Raw genomic sequence first — 15,645 nt, 5'->3', positions numbered from 1 at the left:
AATGTTGAGCTTTAAGCCAACTTTTTCACTCTCCACTTTCATCAAGAGGCTTTTGAGTTCCTCTTCACTTTCTGCCATAAGGGTGGTGTCATCTGCATATCTGAGGTTATTGATATTTCTCCCGGCAATCTTGATTCCAACTTGTGTTTCTTCCAGTCTAGCGTTTCTCATTACTATTTTACCTGTTTCTGGTTTTGAGTCACACCTTCAGTATCTCATTTTTCTTGCAGGATTTTATTCTGGAACATTACAGTGAAGATAGCTACCTCTACGAAGATGAAATAGCAGATCTCATGGATCTCAGACAAGTAGGTTTCCATGTGCAGCGGGATGGAGAGGAGACTGGCTGTGATTAGAGGTTGTCCAGTCTTCTGATGATCCCATTGTTGCACTTGAAGTCTTGTAGAATCAGTGGTGGTCGGGGGTGTTAGGGAGGGGCTGTCGGAAACATCCATTCATCTTTGCCACGAAAGAAGACCACAGAGGAGACAGACATGCATGTCTGAGCCTGGGTTCCAGGACTCATGAGTTCCTCCCAGCTCTCCTAGAGTTCATGATACCAGCAGCGGGGCCCAGGCTCCAGAGAAACTGTGTGTGAACATCTTCCTGGCCCGTCCATCTGCTCTCTGTTCACCCACTCACCCCTGCGGTGGTTCCTGTCCTTTCAGGCCTGTCGGACGCCCAGCCGAAATGAGGCGGGAGTAGAGCTGCTGATGAGTTACTTCATGCAGCTGGGGTTTGTCGAGAGCCGATTCTTCCCGCCCACCCGACAGATGGGGATCCTGTTTACCTGGTAGGTGCCTGAGCTGGGGCTTTCTATCTCCAGCCACACTGGGGAGCCTCAGCCCCACACGAGCCTCCTCTGCACTGCAGCCCCCTCCTAGTTGTCCCATGAACAGAGGAGAGCGTGGAGATGTGTGGATAAACCGGTGTTTGTTTATGAAGGGGATCCACAGGGAGAAGGCTCCGACAGACGGTGGCTTATTGCCTCTCAGAGCAAGTGAGCTGAGGAGAGGAGGCATTTGTGTGTGTGTGTAGAGGAGGCATGTGTGTGTTCGTATGTGTGTTCATTTTATTGTGAGGGAAACCCCAAGGCTCTGAGGTACAACTGACAAGAAGCAAGATTCTTGTCCCAGATGGGATGACGGTGGGAAACAAGTTTTCTCCCAATGACCAGGGCAGCAAACAGAAGTAGATCAGAGCTATTAAAAACTGAAGCAGAATCTTTGATTCTTCCCCAGAGTTGGTACTTTTGATGATTAGTGCTGTCCAAATATCTTGGAGGTGCTATACCTCTTCTCTGAGTTGCTTAGGAGTATGTGCATGCTTAGTCACTCAGTCTTGTCCAATTCTTTGTGACCCTATGGACTGTAGTCCGCCAGTCTCCTCTGTCCATGAGATTTCCCAGGCAAGCATACTGGAGTGAGTAGCTATTCCTTTCTCCAGGGGATCTTCCTGACCCAGGGCATTACAGGTGAATTCTTTACCATCTGAGCCACCTCGGAAGCCCAAGGAGTATGTGAAATGAAAGTAAATCGTAGCAGCTGAGAAGCATATTCAGAGTTAAATTTCACCACAGCAGATGGCTCTTGATGCTTGCTTTTGAAAGGAAGGGCAGATGACTTTTCCTAAAGGTGTGTTAGCTGCCTGCACATGAGTGAAAACCCCAAATGTGACTTCTTAGTGCTGAATTAGGGAGAAGCTCCATATCTATACCCTGGTCAATGTATGAACTTTAAAACATATCCTGAGTCTTCAAGGCCTCAGGAAGAATTATGAGGGGTTCGTAATTGCTACATTTCAAGTAGGAGCAGCCTTATTTTTTTTTAAATACACTTTATTTTTTAGAGCAGTTTCAGGTTCACAGTAAAATTGAAAGGAAGGTGCAGAGAGTTCTCATACACCCGCTGCTCCTGCACACCCAGCACCTCCTCCACCGTCAACATCCGCCGCCAGAGCGTTACGTTTGTTACAGTTGATGTACTTACAGTGGCTGCTCATCACCCAGCATCCACTGTTTACAGTTCCTGTCGGTAGTGTATGTTCCATGGGTTTGGACAAATGATCAATGACATGTGGGCTCCCTGGATGGCTCGGTGGTAAAGAATCCCCCTGCCAATGTAGGACACGTGGGTTCGATCCCCAGGTTGGGGAGATCCCCTGGAGAAGGAAATGACAACCGAATCTAGTATTCTCCCCTGGGAAATCCCATGGACAGAGGAGCCTATCGGGCTACAGGCCATGGGATCGCAAAAGAGCCAGACGTCACTTAGCGACTAAACAGCAAGGACATGCATCCCCGTTATAGCATCACACAGAGCGGTTCCATGACCCTGCAGTCTTCTGCGCTCCCCCTAGGCATCCCCGCCCCTTGGCACTCCCCAGCCCTGGCAACCACTGATTCTTTTTGTCTCTGCTGTCTTGTCTTTTCCAGAATGTCATATAGTTGGAATCATACAGTAGGTAGCCTTTCCGGATTGGCCTCTCTCACTTAGTCACATGCACTTAAGGTTTCTTGTGTCTTTTTATGCCTTCATAGTTCATTTCTTTTTTTTTTTTTTAAGTGTTGCGTAGTTTTCCACTGTATGGCTGTACCACAGTTTGTGTGTCCATTCACCTATGGAAGGACATCCTGGTTGAGAAGCGGCCCTGTTTCTCTTTGTGCTTGTGGGCGTCTTAACAGTATGAGCAGGCCCATAGTCTTGCTTGAGATAAAAGCCTCATTGCATGTGCATCTTTGAGTTTTATTCAAGAAATAAGTTTTGTCCGTTTTTACCCCCAAACGGCACTCACTAGCCAAGGGATCCATATTCTCAAAAGATGTTTCTTTTACATAGGTATGACTCCCTCACCGGGGTTCCGGTCAGCCAACAGAACTTGCTGCTGGAGAAGGCCAGCATCCTGTTTAACATCGGAGCCCTCTATACACAGATTGGCACCCGGTGCAATCGACAGACAGAAGCTGGGCTGGAGAGCACGGTGGATGCCTTTCAGAGAGCCGCAGGTATGTCTCCAAGGAGGCACTGCTGCTGAGATAGAGCTCTGGCTCTGCCAAGTGGCCCGGTACCTGAGCTGAAGGGGGTCTGTGGATCCTCCCCAGGCCCACGCTTGGCCTCAGAAGCCTGAAAGGGCCTGGTCAGCTTCCGGAGCTGGTGGCTCTTCCCATCAGGAAAATTGCTTCCTGGCTCAAACCCGGTCGTCTCCGTCTGACTGTGGCTCATGTACACAGTGGTTAATGATTAATCTTTTCCGAATGAGTGGCCCCACGGATGGCAGTGGATGAACTGTGTCTTTGAATACAGTTTTGAAGAAGAGAATAAGTTTTCTCAAGCGGTGAGAATGTAGGCTTTTTCTTTTTTCTTTCATCCGGCAGCCTGCCTCATCAGTGAGTGTTACCATCCGTGCCTTTGTTATGCGAATTCTGAGAAGCTTGCTCACCCACAGTTGCTCTTCTTGGCTCCCTGCTAAGTGACACTTAGCCCCAGCCTATGGAGGAGCAGGCGGTGGTTGGCAGCCCATGGGTGCAGTGGGTAGGCCTGTCTCATGGGTGCTCAAGGGTCCTGGCTGACTCCCCTCTAGCTGTGTCCTGCGGAGTTGGCATAGGGATTACAGGCAGAAGTGGCCACAGTGCTGACCACCGTGTGATGCCCGGAGCTGGCTCCATAATAAGTTTCTTTCTGTGCCAGTCCTTGTCACTCTACTTTGGGGTGTTACTCTGGCAGAAAATTTTGGGGGGTATCTCATTTTCCTCTGCAAGGCTGTGAAGAACCATGGCTTTGCCGTTTGGGCTGGTCATGATATTATTTGGTTGGGAGAAAACACCATGCTGAAATTTCGCGTGGGAGTTGAATTCTTTCACTGTAAATCCTTTTCTGGGCTCATCTTTCTCTCTGAAGAATCTGAAGCAGGTATGCCTGTCTCTAAGATTCCAGAGACATGGACAAAACAAAGCTTGAGAACAGAGTGAGAGTGGACCCCAGAGAGCCTGCAGCCTGGCCTTCCTCCTGCAGGGCAGCTTGTGCTTTGCAGCAAAACCAGAGGAACCAGTCAGATGGGATTTTGCCAGGAGGTTTTATTTCAGCTCTAGGTTGCTTTGCCAGTCAATGCTGTGACACTTTTCTAACACATAAGAAAGTCAGCTGAGGGCTATAGCATGAAAATTTCCACTAGAGTGACTGAGCTGATCTTCTCTGAGGTTCTGCAGAAAAAGCCTTGAGTTTCTGAATGACCCAGAGGTTAAGAGTGAACATGACCCCCTGCGAGTCCTTTAGTCATTCTGTCTTCCTTCACTTCCCTCAGTTGCCTCGTTACGTATGGAATTTCTCACAAGGGTCCAGGTGAGACAGGAATGGACAGGGAGCAGGCTGGTTTCCTGGCTTGATACAGATGTAAACGTTTTGGGAGAGAACTGGAAAACAAAAGTCTTCTTACTGGTAAAACATACATAACAAAATTACCACTGTAACCATTTTTAGGAGTAGTTTGTTGGTATCAAGTACAGCCACACTATTGTGCAACTGTCTATCTCCAGAACTTTTTTTTATCACCCCAAAGGGAAACTCTGTCCCATTAAACAATAACTCCATTCCCTCCTCCCTGCAGCCCATGTGTGTCTATGAATTTGACTATTCCAGATACCTCAGCTCAGGGTGATGGACCTACTTCACGTAGCATGATGTCTTCATTCATGTTGTACCATGTGTCAGAATTGACTTCTTTTTTTTTTTTTGAAGATTGATTCACTTATTTTTGGCTGTGCTGAGTCTTCATTGTGGGCTTTTCTTCAGTTGTGAGGGGGCGGGGGGGCTACTCTGGTTGCCCAGCAACGCCTTTTCATTGCAGTGGCCTCTCTTATCGCAGAGCATGGGATCTAGGGCACGCGGGCTTCAGTAGCTGCAGCATGTGAGCTCAGTAGTTGTGGCTCCTGGGCTCTAGAGCACAGTCTCAGTTGTTGCGGTGCAGGGACTTAGCTGCTTATGAGCATGTGGGAACTTCCCAGTCCAGAGATCAAACCCACCCCTCCTACATTGGCAGGCAGATGCTTTACCACTGAGCCACCAGGGAAGCCCTTGCCTTTTAAAAAATATATATTTATTTCATTTATTTGGCTGCCCCAGGTCTTAGTTGCAGCACAAGGGATCTTTGATCTTAGTTACGGCGTGTGGGATCTAGTTCCCCGACCAGGGATCGAACTGGAAGTATGAAGTCTTAGCCACTGGGCCACCAGGGAAGTCCCAAGGCTGAAAATACTCCATTGTATGTATATACCACACTTGATTTATCCTCATATCTCAAATGTCGATGGACATTTGAGTTGTTTCCACCTTTTGGTTACTAGGAATAATGCTGCCATGAGCATTCTTGTATAAATATCAGTTTAAGCCACTGCTTTCAATTCTGTGGGGTTATACTCAGGAGTAGAATTGCTGGTTTTTATGGTAATTGAGAATCAGAGTTTTCTAAAGATGCTTTGAGACACTAGTTTCATATTTTTGCTTCATCATTTTTTATATTCTTCAGTAGCAATGGTGAAATAAACAGGATATCCCTAACTAATGCTCAAAACAATTCCAATTGCAGGGGTTTTAAACTACCTGAAGGAGACGTTTACTCACACTCCAAGTTACGACATGAGCCCCGCCATGCTCAGTGTGCTGGTCAAAATGATGCTGGCACAAGCCCAAGAAAGCACGTTTGAGAAGGCCTGCCTCCCTGGGCTCCAGAACGAATTCTTCCTCCTGGTGAAGGTGGCTCAGGAAGCGGCCAAGGTGAGCCTTGCTGTTTCCCCTGACTTCTGGGGCGAGCAGGGTGCGTTGGTGTGGGCCCACTGGAGAGAGCAGGGGCTTCCCACGGCAGCTTGCCTGTGACCTGGGCAGCCTGCCCGCCCTGGCTGGCCAGAGCACTGGCTTGCGTTTTGTTGGCAAGTCAGTGTTTCAGATACGGATCACTGATTCCATCTGCAGCTGAGCCTAAAGACCAGCATAATGATGGTGGCCCAGGCTCCCTGTTAACTCTGACATTGACAACACTGGGAGCCCTTGGAATAGCTCCCAGATTGTGGAGCGGCCTCTGGCAGGGGCCGCCACAGAGAAGAAAGGGCTCTTTTTCTGCAGCCCGGATACGTGAGGGCCCCTGTGCCAGGCTCCCCACTCCCAGTGTTCCTTCCGTTCTAGGTGGGAGAGGTCTATCGGCAGCTGCACACGGCCATGAACCAGGAGCCGGTGAAGGAGAACATCCCGTACTCCTGGGCCAGCTTGGCCTGCGTGAAGGCCCACCACTATGAAGCCCTGGCCCACTACTTCACAGCCACCCTGCTCATCGACCACCAGCGTAAGGCTGGGCGGCCTGGGGCTCCGGGCTTTGGTCAGGGTTGCAGGCTTGCTGCCTCTGGGTGACACTGAGCTGAGCGAGAGCTTTCTGCTTGCCTGAGAGATGCTCAGCAGCCTGGGGGCAGAGGGTGGGGGTTACACGTAGGCCCAGGCAGCTGTCACACAGGGTGGGATGAGGGGTGATGTGGTATTGCTATTCGAGGGGGAGGGGGTAGCGTTTCTTCTGCCTGGGGTGGAGCTGACAGCTTCATGGAGATATTTCGCCTGGAATCCAGGACCAGGGCTAGATCAGGGAGATACTCACCTCAAACACAAAATCTAAGGGGATGCCCGTGAACTCAGTAATTGAGATAAAGTTTTAACATGTAATTGTAGATGAATCAAAACTGAGGCAAAAATTCACGGTGATCAAAACTTTAAAAGAAGACACTGTAAAACTTTAAATGAAGACACCGGTTGGGACTTCCCTGGCAGTCCAGTGGTTAAGACTCCGTGCTTCCACTTCATGAAGCACGGGTTTGATCCCTGGTCAGGGAATTAAGATCCCACATGCGGTGTTGCGTGGTCAAAAACAAATCAATAAAAGAAAATGAAGACGCAGATAATAACGGTGGTATGCTGAGCCACATTGGAGCATGAAACAAAGGAAATTTGATGTTCATCATGAATATTTTTGCATTAATTTTGATACTTAGAAAATTGTATTAAACTATTATATATACCTTGGTGGCTGGGTTTAGAGCACCTGCTTAAATTTTCAGCCTAGGGTGAACACCTCACTCTCCTCCCCCTAGTCTTGGGTCTGATCTGAGGTTGTAGGTGGGGAAGGGACTTTTGTTGCAATTTGTGCTCATCAAGGCAGCCCTCCAAGTAATGGAAAGGCCATCCTCTGGGGCCAGACTGCCTGGGTTCATATCTCAGCTCTGTCATTTACTAGCTAGGTGATCTTGGGCAAGTTACTTAGCTGCTCTGTGCCTCAGTTTTCTCATCTATAAAATGGAAATATGAAGAGATCCTATCTCACAAGCTGTTGTGAAAACTAAATGCCTCTGTGCAAAGCTATATAGTGCTTCTTATATGGAGGGCTCTCTGTGTTAGCTGCTCCTGCTGGGATTATTATAGTCTTTTGAGCGGAACTAGTCGGGTAAACCAATAGAAATACAGTCATTGAGGTAGGAACACAAATGGGGCAGAAGTTGGAGTCCTTGGTATAGTCATGGAGGTTCCTCCCAGGCAGGCACTGCCATCTGAGTTAGACTTGGGACTCTGAGGGGGACTTTTCCAGTGGAACGAGGAAGGAGAGGACAGCTAGAGTGAGAACAGGATCTGACTGGGTCCTGGAACGGAGGCTGTTGAGGTAGTGCTGGGTGGTTTGGTGAAGTTAGGAATGGACATGTACCAGGGAGGGTGCAGGCAGGGAGGCCCTCAGAGGTTTAAGGCAGGGCTGTGCTTGGAGGTTCGTGAGATGGTGACTGGGAGGAAGTAGAGATCAGAGCCTTGGAGCCAAATCATGAGCCCCTAGAGTGAGATTGGCCCCCCTGCACAAAGACCTTGGGTTGGATTGCCTGGGTGTGGCTAGGGCTGGAAAGGAGACCTGTTATGCCAAGTGCCTTGTTAAGCTGGGGATGTAGTTGAAAGCGGGATTTCAGTGGGTCTGTGGAGCCATGTATAAAGGCTGCACCACGGCCATGAGAAAGGATCTATCTTGCGGTTCCTGTTGCAGTGAAGCCTGGTGAAGATGAGGACCACCAGGAGAAGTGCCTGTCCCAGCTCTATAGCCACATGCCAGAGGGACTGACACCCTTGGCCACCCTGAAGAATGTGCATCAGCGCCAGCTACTGGGTGCGTGCTGGCTCTCCTGCTCCCTTCCTCCCTTGTGTCCCATCTGACCCATCCAGCTGCTCCCACTCACTGACAACCCCAGACAGGATGCCAGGGCAGGGCCTGGGGAGTAGGTCTTCTGAGTCATTGTGGCCACTCTGGATTCAGAAACCAGGAGGCACAGTCTTCTAGTCTCAGCAGGCTTCCAGAGCTGTGTTCTCATGGGTTCTGTGTGCGCCCAGCCCTCCCACAGTGGAGCCAGTGCTTTGGCAGTCTTCCAGCTCCCTAGTGGTCCAGGGGATGGTCCTTGGTCATCCTATTCTGGAAGCATGCATTTCATAGGCCACACTTAAGAACTGATAATGAATTGTCCTAGTTTGGTCTCTAACAGATCTCAGAGCAAGTTTTCTGTGTCCAAATCTGAGTTCTTCCACCACTCAAACTTGCCCCCCATCCCACCCATGCACTTTCCCCATCTCAGTGATGGTGACTTCATCTTTCTAGGTTTGCAGGCCAGAAACCTAGGACTCACTCTTTACCTTCATCTTGCTTTCTCACCCATCTTTGATTAGCAAATCTTGTTGACTCTACCTAGAAAAATATCCCAAATCTGATCACTTCTTACCTACTACCCTGGTCCAAGCCATGCTTATGTGGTGCCTGCTTAATAGACATTAACTTGCTTAAACCTCACCCAACCCTATGAGATAGATGTGGTATGATCCCCAGTTTTCATTTGAGGAGAGAGAGGTCCAGAGAGGTCACACAGCTTGCCCAGCTTTTTACCAGGAGCCCTCGTGCTCTCATCTCACCCAGAGAAGGATAGGAGTCTTCACCGGTGCTTTTGAGGTTGGACATGGTCAGGCTCCTGTTCCTCTCTGGCCTCATTCTCCATCCTTCTCTGCAGCCTTCACTCTCCCCAGCGAAACTTCCAAGCCCCTTGTTGTCCTTAAACATTCAGGCATGCTGCTGTCCCAGGGCCTTTGCACTTGCTGCTCTTCTGGGAATGCTTCAGGGCTGTACTTAAGTTAACCTCCTAAAAGGCCTTTTCTGATCACACATCATAGAAGGGCGACTCCTCATTCCCCATCTTCTCAAGTACTACATCTGCCTATTACTTTTGTTTCTGCTTTATTTTTCTCCAGAACCTTAATGCCACATGACCCATTATACATTTATTTGCTTGTTATTTTTCTGTCTTCAATCATTAGCATGCAAACTCAATGAATATAGAGGCTAGCTTTTGCTTTATCTCTAATGCCTAGAACATTTGGTAAATGTTTGCTGAATGATAGTTCTAGAGACACAAGTGAGCATACTGCACACACATTTCAGAGGGACTGAAGCCTTCCAGGCAGATCCTTCAGGAAAGAGAATGTCCACCTTTCTGGGCAGATCCTTGGGCACTCAGGCTCTCCATGAAGTACTCATGTTGCAGTTTGTTACGCGTGACCGGTGGTGTTGATTTTCTGTGGGCAGGGAAATCCCATCTGTGCCGAGCTGTTACCCACCACGAGGAGTCCATGAGGGAGGCCAGCCTGTGCAAGAAGCTCCGCAACATCGACGTGCTGCAAGAGGTGCTGTCCGCGGCACACAAGCGGTCCCAGCTTAAGTACACTCAGCTCCGGGAGGACGATGACCTCCTGAACTTGACCGACGCTCCCGACATCATCTGTGAGTGGCGTGGGTGCCAGTGCAGAGTGCGCTGCATGAGAGGCAGGGCTGCTCAAGTGCTCCTCTTGCCCTGGAGTCCTTACTTTCTCATTCTCAGATCGAGGCCTCCCTCATGGTCTTTGTTGACCCTTTAGTGGCAGCTGACCCCCTCCTGCCCCTCATATCGCCACCTGTGATGTCGGGTCCTGCCACCTTGGTTGTGCTCCGACTTTCCTTCCCACTCTTCGCTGACTGCCTTTCCCAATCCCAGTCTCCCCTCTTGGCATTCTTGAGGGTCTCCTCTCCCTGGTTTCCTTCCTTTAGATTCCTTTCCTTGAAGTCTCATGACCTCCTCTGGGGTTGTAGCCATTACTGATAGTCAGGAGACCCCAGAAACTGCCTTTTACCTGGACATTTTCCCTATGCTCTATACCCACCCACATACCACCATTTTAATGGAAATCTGCACTTTGCTATCTGTCTGACACCTCCGACTGTATGATTTGAAAGCCACCTGCATCCTTATTCCTCCTCCAAGGCTTGATCTTGGAAGGTGTGGTTTCATTGATCTGTGTGTCTGTTTTTGTGCCCACGCTAATACTGTTTTGATTACTGTAACTTCATTTATAATTGAAATCAGGGAGCATGATTTCATGCTGGAGGTCTAGCTTTGTTCTTTTATCTCAAGATTGTTTTGGTTATTTGGGATCTTTTGTGGTTCTATACAAATTTTAGAATTATTTGTTCTAGTTCTGTTAAATATGCCTTTGGATTTTTGATAGTGATTGCACTGAATCAGTAGATTGCTTATATCCATATATATATATGTAACAGTTGGACATTTTAACAATATAACTTCTCTAGTCTACAGACATGGAATATCTTTCCATTTATTTGTGTTTTCTTCAGTTTCTTTTATCAGTGTCTTATAGTTTGCAGTATAGAGATCTTTCACTTCCTTGGGTAAATTCATTCCTATGTATTTTATTATTTTTGATGTAACTGTAAATTAGATTGTTTTCTTAATTTCTCTTCCTGATAGTTTGTTATTTGTGACTATACTGGATTTATGTTTATATAATGGATTTCTGTTTATTGATTTTGTATCCTGCAACTTTCCTGAATTCATTCATTAGTTCAAATATAGTCCATGGGTTTGCACAGAGCCAGATATGACTTAGCTACTGAACAACAATTAGGGTTCTCTATTTGTAGTATTATGTCATCTGCACATGGTAACAGTTTTACTCCTTTCTGATTTGGATGTCTAATTTTTTTTTTTTTTTGTCTAATTGCTATGGCTAGGACTTCCAGTACCATGTAAAATAAAAGTTGTAAGAGTGGACATCCCTGTCTTGTTCCTCATCTTAGAGGAGAACTTTTCAAGGTTTGTCATATGTGGCCTTTATTATGTTGAGGCTTGTTCCCTCTATACCCACTTTGTTGAGGTTTTTTTCTTTTTAATCATAAATAGATGCTGATGAGTTTGTTTCTGATTCCACATATAGATGAGATCTTGTACCACCAGCACTTTCTAAGCATCTCTAAGGTGTTGAGCACTGTCCTGAGTTTAGAAATATGTAAATAAACTGGTTAGCTGCTGTAGCCCTTGGGGAGGTAGTGGTCAGTTCTGCCTTGAAGGGCAGGAGTTGGGAGGTGGACGGTTGCCTGGAAAGGTGACCTTACAGTTTAAAATGACTAGACTCTTTCCAGGAGTTAGAAGAAAGGGAGTGAAGTAGCCCAATTGAGGGAACCTCCTTTGACCAAGCCCTCTCCCACCCCACTCCCTACACCTCTGTCCCCAGTCTCTGAAGTTCCGCCGCATTTTCAGGGACCAGCTTCTAGAGACAGAACCCTCCTCAAGCTAGAATCCTGAGTTTGTCAGTAGTAAAGTTGGCTAATGTCTGTTGAGGATTTGAGATCTGCTAGGGAGTTGGTGATAGACAGGGAGGCCTGGCGTGCTGCGGTCTACTCTTTATTGCAAAGAGTCGGACACAACTGAGTGACTGAACTGAACTGAAGTGAGGAACAACATTAAGCCTCAGATGTATATAGAATTTCATTTTACTTGTTCTCACCCTTATCTTAAAGATGAGGCAATGCAGGCTTAGAGAGATCAAAGTCTTTGCTCCAGATGACCAAGATGGTTGGTGGAAACAAGAATGCACTCAAGAATTCTCCTTTATGGACACAGGCTACTTCCTTGGCAACCTTGTCCGTGCAGTGTGGTCTGTGGCTATGAAGTAGAGACAACCTCCATAGAAGGAGGGAGATGCACAGCTCCTGGTGAGGTTTTCTGGGGATGGCAGCACCAGTCTTGTAGTAGATGAGCAGCCTGCATGAGCCCAATGCTGTGTGAAACAGTAAGAAACCACAGGGTCATCCTGTGAATAGAGGTTCAGCCTTCTTGGCATTGCCAGTCTTCTTCCCCAGATTTTCTTTTTTTTTATATTGTTGTTCATGTATTCTTAGCCTGCACTGGGATCCTTTGATAAACACTGACTAGCCTCGTGGGAAGGGTTGGCTTGTTGTTCAGTTGCTAAGTTGTGTTTGGCTCTTTGTGACCCCATGGACTCAGCATGCCAGGCTTCCCTGTTCTCCACTATCTCCCTGAGTTTGCTCAAACTCATGTCCATTGAGTCAGTGATGTCATCCAACCATCTCATCCTCTGTCACTCCCTTCTCCTCTTGCCCTCAATCTTTCCCAGCATCAGGGTCTTTTCCAGTGAGTCATCTCTTTGCATCAGGTGGCCAAAGTGTTGAAGCTTCAACTTCAGCATCAGTTCTTCTAATGAATATTCACGATTGATTTCCTGTAGGATTGACTGGTTTGATCCCCTTGCAGTCCAAGGGACTCTCAAGAGTCTTCTCTAGCATCACAAAACCATCAATTCTTCAGTGCTCAGGCTTGGTCCAAGTCTATGGCGCTTAGACATCCAAATCTTATGGTCCAACTCTCACATGTGTACATGACTACTGAAAAAACCATAGCTTTGACTGTATGGACCTTTGTCAGCAAAGTAATGTCTCTGCTTGTTAATATGCTCTCTGGGTGTCATAGCTTTTCTTCCAAGGAACAAGCGTCTTTTAATTTCATGGCTGCAGTGCCAAGAATATGATGGTGGAGCTATTTAGCTATTGATGCACTGATTTGGCAAACCCACTTCTCACTGTGAAATCCTCACATTGCATGTTAATAATGAAAAGAGGAAGCACGTCTTGACCAAAATTTAGTGTTGAAAGCATGGTATTTCCCCAAGAGCCACACCTGAAATGTAAGTTACTTCTCAGTAGGATTTTATGAGTATCAGAGGATGTCCACTAGAACAGGGGTCCCTAGCCGCTGGGCCTCAGACCGGTACCAGGCTATGGCCTCTTAGGAAACAGGCCTCCCAGCAAGAGGTGAGCAGGGGGTGAGCTGTGTTTATAGCTGCTCCCCATCGCTTGCATTACCGCCTGAGCTCCATCTCCTGTCAGATCAGCCGCAACATTAAATTCTTGTAGGAGCATGGATCCTAACCCTAAAGTCAAGGCAGAGTATCCTGAGATTGCCATAAAATAGAAATAAAGTGCCCAATAAATGTAACGCACTTTGAATCATCCTGAAACCATCTCTGCCCCCTGATCCATGGAAAAATTGTCTTCCACAAAATGGGTCCCTAGAGCCAAAAAGGCTGGGCACTGTTGCACTAGAATGCAAATAAGCTCCCTTGAAGGCAGGGAATTTATCTTATATCACTATCTGTCCCAGCCCCAGAGTGGGGTATAGCTCAGAGTAGATACCCAAGTGGACTTAGGCCTGAGTTTTCACAAATAACTTTCAATTACAGAATCACTTATGCTTTTACTTTTAACCTTCTTTTCCAGCTAAAACCGAGCGAGAAGTTGAAATTATAGTCCCACAGTTCTCTAAAGTGACAGTAACGGACTTCTTCCAGAAGCTGGTATGTTGAACATGTATTTCATAATGACTTGAGGGGAAGGCTTTTTTATAAGTTGCAAGTATGTAGAGATGCAATATGACATAATTTTGTTTTAAATATGTTGATCTTTTAGAGAAAATGGCAATGAACGTTCTTGTATGACTTTGTAGTGCAGATTATTGCAGATGGTATCATGAGTCTCTTGAGCAGGGCCGGATGAAATCTGTGAGGATGATCATTTCCTCTAGCTTTCAAATGCCTGACTCAGCCTTCCGATCCTAACCTAATGATGCTCTATTCCCAAGGGTCCTTTATCTGTGTTTTCGGCTAACAAGAGATGGACGGCTCCTCGAAGTATTCACTTCACTGCAGAAGAAGGGGACTTGGGGTTCACTCTGAGAGGAAACTCCCCAGTTCAAGTCCACTTCCTGGATCCGTACTGCTCTGCTGCGGTAAGCATGGATCCTTCTAGATTGGAAGCAAAACTCCCTGGCACCTTTTCAGACAGTCAGTCTGGTAAAGTACAGACAGAGTTAAGTGTTAGTTGCTCAGTCGTGTCTGACTCTGTGACCTGATGGACTGTAGCCCGCCAGGCTCCCCGTCATGGGATTCTCCAGGCAAAAATACTGGAGTGGGTAGCCGTTCCTTTCACTGGGAGATCTTCCCAACCCAGGGATAGGACCTGGGTCTTCTGCTTTGCAGGCAGATTCTTTACCATCTGAGCCACCAGGGTAAAGTGTGCTGTCCACACAAATACACTAGGGTGATTTGATTTAGGGCTCTTCTAAGTAAAAGGCCTGGTTTTATGTGAAAGGCCTTTCATACCTTTCTTGCCCAAAGAGAAACATTAATTTTTGCCTTTTTTTTTTTAAACTGGAGTGTAATTGCTTTACAATGTTGTGTTAGTTCCTGCTGTACAACAAAATGTATCAGCTATTTGTATTCATGTATCCATCTGTCTCGGGCCCCCCTCCTACACTCTCCACACCCACCACAATTTTTGCCTTCTTGAAGTTAACTTATGCAGATAACTATTTTATTAATGAACTTGGGAACTACTTCAGGGATTTCACTGAACAGAACGTTGACCTGTATTGAAATCATTTTTTTTTTTAGGCGGCAGGAACCAAGGAAGGGGATTATATTGTTTCCATTCAAGACGTGGATTGTAAGTGGCTGACGCTGAGTGAGGTTATGAAGATGCTGAAGAGCTTTGGCCAGGATGACATTGAGATGAAGGTCGTGAGCCTCCTGGATGCCACATCGACCATGGTGAGTGCTGATGCCTGCTGGCAGTAAATAGTGATGTGAAGTCAGGGTGAGTCCAGCCTCAGAGGTTTTTACCAGGACCCCTGCCTCCTGCCTGCATTTGTAACATGCCACAGATGACTGAGCTGTAAGTTTGTCATCACCAAGAATGTGTTCAACTTGGGTCAGAGAAATCACTAGAAAGCTTTTTTTTTTTTTAAATCTTAAAGAACCAATTGATCTTTCTGATTAAATTCTCTTCCATTGCAAAAGTGATACATACTCGTGGTTAAAAAATATACATATTCAAATGGTACAGAAGGTGTGTGGAAGATGCTCTTCTCAGGAGCGTTAGCACTTTCCTGTGCGATCTCGGGACGTGTCTGAGCCTGTGCAAGTTCACATGCACAGTTCTATTCTTTTGTGTCCCCAAGGAGGAGGACCTGTCGCATTCACGCTTTTCTGTACTCGCTGCATTTAATTTTGTACGTTGGATGCTTCTGTTTAGAACAGTACACATTTACTCATTCAGCAGCCATTGACTGGGCATCAGTTGTGTGCCAGGCCCTTCTCAGGTGTTGGAGCTCCAGCTGAAATAAGATAAGGTCCTACCCCACAAAGCTGGCACTAAATACGTAAAGAAGTAGTTGTGATTTTGGTCAGTGCTGTG

The 15,645-nt window shown here is 46.9% G+C and overlaps 1 protein-coding gene across 1 annotated transcript in view; it reads left to right on the top strand.

The window, feature by feature from the left end:
* The window catches only part of RHPN2 (rhophilin, Rho GTPase binding protein 2), a 56,777-nt gene that overhangs the window by 36,257 nt on the left and 4,875 nt on the right, over positions 1–15,645 (top strand). The window contains exons 5-14 of the mRNA XM_010848936.1: positions 231–308; positions 669–793; positions 2,838–3,004; positions 5,581–5,768; positions 6,174–6,330; positions 8,053–8,172; positions 9,631–9,825; positions 13,672–13,748; positions 14,033–14,179; positions 14,844–14,999. Coding sequence (XP_010847238.1) covers positions 231–308; positions 669–793; positions 2,838–3,004; positions 5,581–5,768; positions 6,174–6,330; positions 8,053–8,172; positions 9,631–9,825; positions 13,672–13,748; positions 14,033–14,179; positions 14,844–14,999 — 1,410 coding nt within the window. The remainder of the gene's footprint in view (positions 1–230; positions 309–668; positions 794–2,837; positions 3,005–5,580; positions 5,769–6,173; positions 6,331–8,052; positions 8,173–9,630; positions 9,826–13,671; positions 13,749–14,032; positions 14,180–14,843; positions 15,000–15,645) is intronic.

This window comes from Bison bison, unplaced genomic scaffold, assembly GCF_000754665.1.
Source record: "Bison bison bison isolate TAMUID 2011002044 unplaced genomic scaffold, Bison_UMD1.0 scf7180017864280, whole genome shotgun sequence".
Lineage (NCBI taxonomy): Eukaryota > Metazoa > Chordata > Mammalia > Artiodactyla > Bovidae > Bison > Bison bison.
Note: the sequence above shows the minus strand (reverse complement) of the source record. Positions and strands in the feature narration are given on the sequence as shown.